This window comes from Phoenix dactylifera, chromosome 2 (genome assembly GCF_051530095.1).
Source record: "Phoenix dactylifera cultivar Ajwa chromosome 2, Ajwa_hap1_PhDact_Kaust_v1.1, whole genome shotgun sequence".
In the NCBI taxonomy this organism is placed as follows: Eukaryota; Viridiplantae; Streptophyta; class Magnoliopsida; order Arecales; family Arecaceae; genus Phoenix; species Phoenix dactylifera.
Genome location: NC_143191.1, coordinates 34,123,698 through 34,135,803, shown reverse-complemented (window position 1 = coordinate 34,135,803; position 12,106 = coordinate 34,123,698). Strand labels below are relative to the sequence as shown.

At 38.9% G+C, this 12,106-nt stretch overlaps 1 protein-coding gene across 1 annotated transcript; it reads right to left on the bottom strand.

The window, feature by feature from the left end:
* Positions 1 to 4,739: 4,739 nt before the first annotated feature.
* On the bottom strand, positions 4,740 to 7,285 carry LOC148714756 (xyloglucan O-acetyltransferase 3-like). The gene is made up of 3 exons (XM_088716105.2): positions 6,668 to 7,285; positions 6,300 to 6,586; positions 4,740 to 5,666 (listed from the first exon to the last, which is right to left on the bottom strand). Exons 1-3 carry the CDS (start codon positions 7,137 to 7,139, stop codon positions 4,896 to 4,898), a joined length of 1,530 nt encoding a protein of 509 aa, XP_088572231.1. The 5' UTR covers positions 7,140 to 7,285; the 3' UTR covers positions 4,740 to 4,895.
* Positions 7,286 to 12,106: the final 4,821 nt, after the last annotated feature.

Below are 12,106 nucleotides of genomic sequence, written 5' to 3'. Positions count from 1 at the left end.
TTATGAATTATTTAAAGAAAAGTGTTGTGAGAGATTTGCAATATTTATCTTTTAGTATATGAGATTTGCAATGTTTATCTTTTAGAGTTGAAAAATTTCTCATGTGTGGGCTAGTGGCTGATTTAAAATTACTGTGACAAGATGAGCTCTATATACTATATTTTTTTCTTCTTCAAGAAAATTGAAGCTCTAAAGAAAAGTAGATTAAGATACACAACATAAGGGGTGGCATTCTACCATATGGCCGCAGAGGTTGTTAATAAGTCTGAAGGGTTCAAAATCTTTCAATGATTTTGCTTGGAGATGATTGATGTTATTCAACCAACCATAAGCATAGCCGTAGCAAGGAAGCTTGATTATTGCAATCTATCGTGTGCTTTTAAGAGATTCTAATCTTTTTCTATATTCTAATGCATGCCCTCATATATGCATCTATAACAATAAATGTTATAAGCTATGTTTCAATGAAATAAGATATAGTGGTCGTTATAAATGAAGCAGAATAAAATAGAATATTCATGATTAGTGAAAAAACTTCCATAACTCTTTTTGTTATCTAATTACCAAATCTATCTTTTTCTTAAACAATATTTTTATGAAAAATATTGAGGATTAGGCACTAGACAAATCCAAGTATTAAAATAGGTTGAAATAGAAAAAAAAATAAAATTAAAATTTTTTTGCTTGTAAACCCTTCTAAATATGTGAAATTGCATGAATACCCTCATAAAGTATTATTTGCATATATATACTCTTATAAATATTTTTTTTTCATATCTACTCATTAAGGATATTTCAGTCATTTTTAATTTTAAACTGCTAATTTCTTAATGGCATTAGATGTTGTGGGCATGCATGCAAGAATAGAGAAATATGAAGGGTATACATGCAAAACAAGTATTTTATAAAGGTATACATGCAAATATCAATTTAGAAGGGTATTCATGCAAATTTTAATATTTAGGAGGATATGTACACAAAAAACCTATATAATTAATATTCATGTAATCTATAGAATAAAAAGATGTGCACAAATTCTGGATGTTTGTCATTTCTACTCTAGAAAAATAAAAGATATTGTAACAAATTTTTAATAATTGAAGTTCAGTGTGTGTGTGTGTGTGTGTGTGTGTGTGTGTGAGAGAGAGAGAGAGAGAGAGAGAGAGAGAGAACCTAAGAAACTATTGTTAGCATAATTAAAAAAACTTTACTTACATAGTCTGTTGATCTCAGCTTGGAACTATTAAAATTGCGTAAATAAAGATCTTATATAACATAAAATGCTTTAAAATGTTGTGTAAGAACTTTTTTTGGCTTCTTTTATTTTTTGTATTTTTTATTTTTCTAATTATCTTGAGCGAAATAGCTGAAATAGCTGTAACTTCCAATACTGAAATTTAAGCTTGATCGAAATCAAAACCAAGTTTGATTTTCTGAACCTTGGTTACAACATAAAAACTGGTACTCGAAAAACGACTACCTCCTTTACATATTGTGGACAATAGACTCTTGCCCAACCAGTGTTTTATGATACAGAACATTAAAACAAGCAACAAAATGTGTTTCAGGTCCGAAGTTAAAAATTAATAACAGTACAAACTTTTTCTGTTATTTTGTGTCGCTTCAACTATTTGATGTTTCAGATTCAAGAATGCAAAGGTTTTATATTCATGTCTCTCCATTTTTCCTCGTTTGTTGAGTTCTACAGTGATGTTGGAAACAAATGAAAGTAGTGCATCATTATGCAATGCAAGAGAAGATACCTTCTTATCTCCATTTTGGGCATCTATATGAGTGACTGTATTCAATCTATTCTCTTTCTATTCCAGTGAAGAATCCATATTTTGTATTAGCCTTTTATAAGAAAATAAGTTCTTAAATCACAGTATATAATTGGAACATTAAGATGTTCTCCTGGAAATATGACTTCACAGAAGCGAAATAACTATGAAGTTGGGAGATTAAGAAGACTTCTTGCATTTAAGCTGTTAAAAGTGTGAAGGGCATACACCAGACAGATACCTTTTGCTGCCTTGACCACTTCTATGCTGAAGACAGGCATTTTGAGCATTTTGGCTTGTTTGGATGATAGAATTTGCTATCCACAGAAAACTCTGGATTGGTGGTCTTTCCCCTGTGTAGTGGAAAAGGAAGAAAATAATCAAAAATGGATCATACCAGCTCACGTGGATTTCCTCAGTTTCCGGGACAAGAATATCTAGTTCTAAGGTGATTTTTAGTATCCTTAAAAAAAAAGTCAAGATCGGAAATCCATGATAGCCCTGATTTCCTCCCTTTTCTTGCCTCTGGGCAGAAGCTGCAGCCAGTCAGATGTTATCTGTGGAAAGCAGCTTCCCTAATCCAAACAGTGACTCAAGGTACAAGTTATCTTTTGTAGTTCGAGAGTGAATGCTGCTACATTAGGCTCAACAAGAGGAAGTATATTGTGATGAGTCCCACTTTAATTGTTAGTTGTTGGAAGAAACATTTTCAGCAGCGGGCACAGAACTTCTAGCAAGTTGATCTCCGATACCTTCAGAATAACATAAAGAAGAACATGCAGACAAAGTATTGGGTCCCACTTTAATGGTGGAGCCCCACATTACGCTCCACCATTTGAAGCCCCACTCTCGAAATGTGGTGGGGGGGAATATCTGTAACAAGGTAAGCAGCCCCTCACATTTTTCGCATTTATTTTGATATTTGAGTTCTGTTCTGAAGGCCCTCAGTACAGTATGGTTGATTCCTTGGTCTGTAAGATTTGCCTCCGAGAAGAACATACACCCAATAAGCTTGCTTCGCTCATGCAGTCTTTCCTGAAGAAACAGTGACCATCAGAGATGACAAGATAGTTGATCAAAGGAAGTTTGTCAGGCCATTTGGTGTTGATCCTGTCTAATTGCAAGTCAAACATCCAAGAGGCTGAGCCATTGATCTCTCTCTCTCTCTCTCTCTCTCTCTCTCTCTCTCTCTCTTCCTTCCACTAAAAATCTGGTCCACAGAGTCATGAGAGTGAAGTCATAATATTTGAAGTACCAGGTCCAAAATTTGTCTTCAGCATCCTTTTGCACTTCTAGTGGAGTCTCAACCTGCAAATTAGTTAAGGAATTATTCTTGGATATGTATTATCCAGTATTTGATTGGGTATAGTGCATTTGCTCTAGTTTCTTTGTTAGCAGAATCAAAGGACTTTTCAACTGAGCCGACCCAGTCAGTTGTTAATCCTATTCGACTTGCACCTTGCTGCTATTCTTGGTCATTGAATTAATGGACTTCCTTCATGATCTATTTAAACAACAATAATTGAAGGAAAGAAGGCTCGCAAACTATATATTTCACCTAACCGTTCATTTATGTTTTGCCTAAAGGGGATGCAAGCAATCAGATTCAAAATTCAAACCAGAATTTGTCTCCGAATATTAACACTCCTCTGTAGGATATTGAGATTTTCTTTTGCATTCTCATCTTGATATATTTAAACGATTTAAAGAAATTAAATTTGAAACTGTTGAAGAGGCAAGTGCTAGCATTTGGTCTATGGAAGTGAGACCAGGGGCATAATTACATCACTGATGACTACAACGTTAGGTTTTTTACTTTTTATAATTTACATTAGCTTCTAAACTTGCTGGAAAATTAAGAGTGCATTTTACTATATTGGGAAGGTAATATTAGTCCAATAAGGGGAGGAAGGGTGAGAAGCAATATTATTGAAAGACCTGATTTATTTTCTTAGCAAGTAGTTATATTTAATAAGAGGTATTTCTATAAAGTTATGCAAGTCATAAACACAATTGATTGCCGAAACTATGTCCACCTTGTTCACCAGATAATAGCATAAATTGGCAGTTATTCTACTGATTGTGTCAAAAAAGAAAACTCCATATTTGTGGTAACGTAGGAAACTAGGAAGTTCATCAAATCATACCGTCCATGAGGACGTGAGGAGGAATTTGACCCGGCCATGCATGGGGGCTTACGGTATTAGGACCATAGTTGTATCTTTCGTGCAAAAGAAGGGTTCGCCCTTTCTTCCCGTGAATCTACCATTAGATCATCCACTGGTTGCTTAGAGATCGCATGCGGATGAATGTTATTGAGATTTGCGGTTGCTGAGCCAACCAACCGCTTACTAGAGGCTTTTTTTCTTTAACCAATACCATGGGAAACACAACCATTTCTCGAGAGAGTGCCAACCCGCTGAGGTAAAATTATTTAATATTTTTAGTAAATAATTTTTATTTTCTTTTAATTTATGTTAATTTTTTAAAAAAATTATATTTCAATGGATTTTTATCGGTAAGAATCTTAAACAGCATAGTCCTGCGGATGTACTAATTTTTTTGAGTGAACTTAATGGATGTATCTCTATATGTAATTTTTGATACATCCACATTCATTTTCCATTTGACGAGATGCAAAACAGGACTCACAGAAACTCATCCTATAAGAAAATATCAAATCCTAGAGGCAAAAAAAAAAATCAAGGATCTTTTTAAAAAAAAAACTTTTTGGGAGTAAATTAAAAATTGCAAGTACTGTGACTGTTCCATATGCAAGCCAAGGGAACCATGCATCCAATTGCCGGGGATACAAAGTCCACCTTGCCTAACGTACACCACTCCACACCCAGAGTCCTTGCCATGCATGGACTGTAACACCTACTGCAGGTACCAAGCTACGAGCTGTATAAAAGAAACCTCATCCATTTCCTACTTATCCAAAGGGATGCCAAGATGTAAGCGTCCATATTGGAAGTATCCTATTCCGTGCTTAGGTTCAAATTTCTGACACATTTTTAACAATTTCCAAGAAATTAATCTGGATTTTGTTTGAATGTTAAATTAATAAAAAATGGATACAATTAAACATCCTTTTTTGCTTCTTCTCGAGATCTATCCATAAAGTAACGACTCCTCCTTCAGAATTTGCAACAGTAGATCATTCCACATGTCAACTGGCCCAGGCAGGCACCAGTGCAAGCAGTCATTAGCGGTGGTCCATCTCTTGTTCCAGTTTTCTCCAGGATGCGCGTCAGCCCGAAACAGCATAGCCTTGGTGACGTCCAATAGGCCGAACCTTCTCTTCCCTACCGTCTCTCTCTGCTTTATCCTCTCCAACTCTTCCAATTGGACGTTCCTCAGCTCCCAACTGATCTTATCTGAACTTATCTCACTATCATTCAAGGGTTGAGTTCTATTGCAGTATCCCCCAGTGAACCATGAACCACCCTCAAAATGTGCTGGTGTGTAGGTCCTTAGGAATGTTACCAGCCCTTCACACTCCTTGCATGTACTTATGAACTCAAGAGCTGCTCTAAGGACCATTCTGATAGCGAATTGGACACCATGGTTTCTCAAGTTGCCTTCTTGGCAATTGACACAACCTATAATTTTGTCACCTTTGTACATGTAATTTCTTCTGAAAAACCAGTTACCACCGGAAACGACAGCATAGTTTACACCAGGGAGTTTGTCTGTCCAGTTTCTGTTGATCTGATCGAGGTGTATGTCAAACGAGGCTGTAGCCGTTCCATTGAGAATTTTCCGTATTCCGACAACAAAAAATTCTGTCCACATGACCATGAGGGTGAAATTGTGGGATGGAAAGTACCATGTTCGATATTTGTCCTCGGAATCCTTGTAAATTTCTGTAGGAGTCTCTGCCTGCACCCAATTTCAGTGAACTTTTTTTTTATTTATGGAGACGATCTTAGCACTCAGAACTACAAGTTTTTATAAGAAAGCAAAGCCAGCTAAAAAGCAATACTAGTTAGATTCTCGTCACCATGCATGAATAAATAGAGAGAAACTAGCACAATATCAAATTATGATAAATTTATAACTTCTCTGTTTCTGCAAGGATCTTCCCTGTTATAAGATCAAAGATGGGATTGGCCGAATGTGTGAGAAATTTTAATTCAATGGCAATGATTTCGATTTTGTTTTTATTTCTCTGTTGGAAGAGAAAAAAAAGTCCTTGGGATCTTACTCTGCTATCTGTAGAGGCTTTGAAGCCATTGCACCCTAGTGTATTAGTATCCAATGGCAATTGATCGGTAAAAGGCATGCCTAACCTCAAGTAACCTTCCGAGAGGAAATGTTGTATACATATTACCTGCTATTTTGGCTGTTCCTTGTTTGGATGAAATGTTCTATATATCGTTAGCATCATAGGATTAATCTGGGTTGCATAGATATCTTATTGGGTTATATAAAAATGAAAACAAATTGGAAAAAGGAAAGAGTAATCAGAAACTACTACTAGAAAGAAGGAAAGCAACTGAATTGGAGAATCACCTGAGATAGGAGACACAGAAGAGATTCCATCTGGTTCCTGGCTAGTGAGTCCCCAATAAAAGCCAGCTTCTTCCCTCGAACAATGTTCAGGAACATCATGGGCTCAAATCTCGGCAGCTGACACCCATCTGGCTGCCATCTCCAATGCACATAGCTCTGTTCCTTCCCATACTTCGCGCAGTTTTTCAACTCAGGGAGCCAGGGGCATGTCATGTTGGTATAAAGAGACCCTCTTGGTTCCTTAACCCATTTACCCTTGGACATATCACATAGCTCTTCCATACCATCTATATCAAAAGTAAAAGCAAATGACCGCAGGTATTAATAATACAATGATAGAGGAATTAAGTGATAGGTAATGAGCTTACTAGCAAGAGTTGGTGAAGAAGAGAGCTCTGGAGAGGAGTTCTGAAATACTGGTGCCACAGCGTATCTAGTAGCAGGGAGATGTGGGCTTTGGCTGAGGCCTGCCTTGTTTAAAGTTGGTTGAGAAGAGGGGTTTGGAGGAGAGCTCTTTACTGCAGGTCTCATGCTATTGTCATAATTGGTAGTGAGAGAAGGGCTTTGGTGGTGTCCTTCATTGGTTGTAGGTGGTGGAGAAGAGAGCTTTGGAAGGGGACTTCCTGCTATTTGTGCTACACTCTCGTTATCAGTATTGATGGTAGGGCTCTGGCTGAGGCCTTGTTTGGTTAAAGGGTTGGAAGAATGTAAGATGAACAGAATGAAGACGGTGGAGAGGAGCAGAAGCCACAACAAGGAGGACCCAATCTTCTTTTGGATCACTTTCCACTCCATGGAGCAGTGCAATTTTGGCATGGAGGAAGAGAGAGAGGTCACCATGCTGTTTGTTCTCTTTGGCGATGGTGGAACTCCAAGAAGATGGTCGAGGACTTTGAATTCCTTCTATGCTTCTTTGTTAGCTCAACTACAGATTTGAAGAAATTAGAGGGTTACCCGAGCTTGGAGGTGTTGAAAGGAACCCTCTTGGTTGTTTACCCGACATGGTAGGTAAATATGGATGGGAGGTGTGGACCAAATTAGGGTACGTGTCATGTACTATGTAAGGGTGGCTGGTTCTTGTGATGCGCACCGCCCAACAACGGATCGTTTTGGTGATTTTATTGTAGGAAATTGCCATGCGATTTGGGAGGGCACGTCGGCCGGAGTCCAAATAGGAATAATTTTACCAATAGCTATCGTACGTAAGAAGGGAAATCTTGCACGATAAAACTACTTTATTTTTATATCTTAAAATTGATATAATTTAATTTATTTGTAGCAATCATCAATTTTTAAATTGGATATCCCTGGTTATGAAAATATTTTTATGCATTTTGCAACATGTGTATGTGCATCCGCTTCTAGTATGTGTGCCTTTATTGAGTCAAATAACGCGCATTCACCCAAAGAAAGGACTTCTTCAGTATTTCAATTATATATTATACCAATTGTTAGTTTTACGTCAAACATTTGAAACATAGTTATATTTACCTATGTTTAAAATTAGATATAATGTGTTTGTGTTTTGAAGTTCATTGTCTTCGTCAACATGATTAATTTGGGACTTCATTAGACTATGGTATCCCCAACATCAAAAGTCGTAACTATAGCTTGAATAATAATAGAAATTGTGCACGATGGTTTTGTGAGGTCTAAAAGACCATTCTGCAAGACAAAAGTATGCTCTATTCTAGAAAAAGTAAAAATTGGCAGGTTGTTTATTTGTTTTTTTTTTAATATCAACCTGTAAACAATGACTTGTCAAATAGTGATGTTATTTTTCTGTAATTCTCTATTCATGTCATAAGATCTAAAGGATAGCATTTTTTTTATGGTCTTTATTGTGTGAAACAAAATTGCATTCAAAGTACATACTAGCAAATATTGGTAACTAGCATGGTACTTATCCTTTTGATATTGCCTTTCTAGAAAATGCTTTTAATATAGAGGTTTGGTTGATACAAATGATTAAATTCACCAGCTAATCTTGGTCGACTGAGGGCCAATCATTCACCTAAGCTGCATCTTTCGGCTAAAAGGTGCGAGTGCACCTAATCGGTTTAATTGCAATACATCCATAAGCCTTGGTGGCCAGATTAGGCACATTAAAAAGGTTTTAAAAAATGACGAGATCAAGCAGTAGTTCTTTTTAATATGGAGGAATACTACAAGTAGATAGCCTTTATACCGGCCTCAATATTTAAAAAGAAAATCATATTTTGATTTAGCCTTTATACCGGATTCCACACCAACTCCTTGGTTTAGGTGAGAAAGGCTCGTTTGATGACTGTGCAAACACCATATCAGATTGGTTGAACTATTGGCCTTATTAAAGAGAATAATTTTAAAATTATTTCAGTTTAGTACTTAACACGGTCCCCATTTATGAAGTCTCAACTCTTCATCATGGACTATTTGTGGGTTATGGATCATTCCGTCATCTTTAAATACCATGCAACTGGAAGCAAACCCTATTCACCAACCAAGCCGTGATTCTTGCTTTTTCTTATTTTTTTTTGTGAAGATCGGAATCATCGAATTGCCTGGGGCAAGGAGCCCAACAGAGCATGATCACGAACAAAATGCTTATTCAATGGAGCCTCCACCCCCGAACTTTCTCAAGGTTAACTTCGATAAGTCGATATTGAACGAAGGGAGTAAAGGGGGCGCCGGGTTCGTCATTAAAGACCCGAGTTCACGAGTGGTGGCAGCTGGTGACTGTCAGCTAGCGGGGACCTCGATTCCCAGTGCTGAGTTGAGGGCTGCATGGGAGGATCTTCGATACACGCGGCGAGTGTTGTAGGCTAGCTCCATTATTATGGAGGGCAACTTGGCTACTGTTATAGGGTGGATTCAGAAGGGTCCGAGGATGTTGGGATGGGACCATCCCGTATTCCGAGACATTTAGGCTATGGGCAGGGACGGAAAAGTCTTCCTGGCCAAGCATGTCTATAGGGAAGCCAACACGGCCGCGAATTGGGTGGCTTATTACGTGGCTAGTCACTCAGGTGGTATTCTGTGGACGCAGGGGGAGAGCTATCTACGGCTCTCTGCAATATTTTATTTTCAGATTTTATTGGGTATGTCTGTACTCGTGTACTGTGAGGTACCCGTCTAAGCAAAAAAAAAAAAAACAACCTTGGAGCATGGTAAAAAATGTAGGTTTTTTTTTTTTTTTTCTCCCGCTCTGAAGATCCTGGAAATCCACATCCTCAAAGTTTACAAAATTATTTTAAATAATATATATAGATATATAGTTATATGTATGCATGTATTCTGCCAGAAATACTTATGATTAGACATCAAATTTTTAAAAAGTACTAATTAGCCATCACAATTCATTTAAGAAACAAAATTACCGCAAGACCCTCAAAATTTTTGTGTTTCACCGCCCAAAGATTAAAAAGTCTCAATATGGCATATCAATTTAACATTTCATTCCAATCTGTTTCCGTCCATGTCCATTAACCACTGTGCAGTGAAAGAGACGTGAGTATAACATGCCTTAGAATTTGCTTTCAAAATTCCAATCCCTATGTCTTATTGAAGGCGGAGGACCACCCCAAGCTTGAGACGCCCCCGCTACCTCCTCTATCCGCTCTCGCCATCGCTACACCCTCCATTCCACCACCACCCACTTCCAACCTCAAATCCCCCCTCCTGCTAATAGCTGGTCCTTCTGCTACTCCCAAGTACATTTTCACCATTTCATGATATAGTAATTATAACAACTTAGAACCTCACCCAAAATGACTAACCGAAATATATTATTTGGATTCCTTAATCCAGTATAGGTATCCAAGATCTACCCAGCAAATAATTGATGTGGAACTAAAACACGCGCCCGCACGGATCCTCATATATTCTTCCCATTCAAGCCCTGACGTTCTCGTCAGGCTAAGGGTTCAAATCTATTCAAATCTAATTACAAACGCCACGATCGGCTCGTGGTCAGCCCCAATGGATCCATGCTACAGTATCTTCTAGTTCATATAGGTTATAGGCCAGATCTGCGCTGATACCATTTGTAACAACCTAGTACCTCACCCAAAATGGCTAGCCGAAAGCTATTATTAGAGTTATTTGATCATGTATAAGTATCCAAGATCAATCCAGCGAATAATTGATATGGAACTAAACACACGTCTGCACGGATCCTCACAGTAATATATCATGATGAACGGCTCCTTCCTCCAACTACAATAATATAACTTATTGTAATCCTTATTTATTTTTATTGTAGTAAGAAAATATCCATGCTATAATGTCATTCTTTTTAAATCATGCAACAAACCGAATATGTCCAGCTTCCTTCGTACCCCCTGCTACTTCATTGGGAGGATTATGTCTAACTGTGCTGAAAAGTTACTCATTTTAAATCATGGAAATTTTCTTACGCGGCTTATATCGAACTGCACAGGAAAGGTTCGGTCTTTTCCCCCACTATTGAAGCTTAAGGCACAAGATAAATTCATTTTAGCTAAACCTTTAAAATAATATTTAAAAAAATAAACCTCATTTGTTCGTGCCTCTAAAACTTGGTGAGCCACTAAAATTGTACTTTTTTTTCTGGAACGGGCATTTCATACATCACGATTATGAATACACCCAATAGAGTCAGAAAACAAAAGATCCCGAAGTGCTCTAGGCATATCTCTCTATAGACCATAGGGTACCTCCTGAGTGGCTCGCTACATAAGCTGCCACCCAGTCGGCCGCCCCATTAGCCTCACGATATACATGCATAGCCTGGGATGTGACACCCTCCCTTGCCATCTCCCAAATGTCGCGAAGCAGGGGATGATTTCCTCCATAACTGCTCGGGCCCTTTCGGACCCAGTTGATCATCATGGATGAATCTCCCTCCAGTAAGACTGAACTCGCCTGAAGCACTCGCCGCGCATAATATAACCCATCCATGCCGCCCGCAGCTCCGCCCCAAGAACTGAGGTATCGAAGATCTGACAGCCCCCCGCTGCCACCGCACAAGAACTCGGCCCCCTGATGACGAATCCAGCCCCACCTCTCCTACATCCGTCTAAGACTGAGCCATCAAAATTGACCTTGAGGAAACTCGGGGGTGGGGGCTCCCAGGTAAAGAATACCGTACGTGGAGTTGCCGAAGCAATATGGGAGCTCCAGATGTCCCGAACTGTCAAAGGTTTATGAGCTGAATCCACATGTATGATCTCTGGTGCCTGAGCCCTAGCCCGCTCCATCACAAATCTCGATGATGGGCTGCCCTCGCCAAAAATTCGGGTGTTTCTGGCCAGCCATACCTGATAAACTGTACAAGACGCCCAAATAGCCATGCAACGCATTTGAGGGACACCAACCCATCGCCGAACCTCCTCCAAAAAACAATCCCTCCGACTCCAAGCATCCCCCGGGATCCCAGTCAGACTCCAAGCACCCCTCGCCCACACGCACTGGAAGAGCATATGATCCACCGACTCATCCACCCCACAATCCAGGCATAGGGGAGAAATGCCCACTCCTCGTCTATTCAACACTGAGCTCGTCGGCAGACGCTCCCAAGCCACCTTTCAGAGAAAAAAAGCAACTCTCTGGTGTAGCCCAAACTCCCACACCCAGCCATCGTCAGCCTCTTAGCGCAACTGCGCAAGACAATGTAAAAGGATGCGAATATGCAGTATATTATTTAATCCGTGCTCCAACAGATGCCGAGCGGCGTTGTACGCTAGTTGAAAACTATGCCAAGCTTTGTGTTATATTTTTACTCAATTAAGATATTACATGTTGCCTATTCTGATGTATGTGATATGTTCAATAAATATAATCAGGTA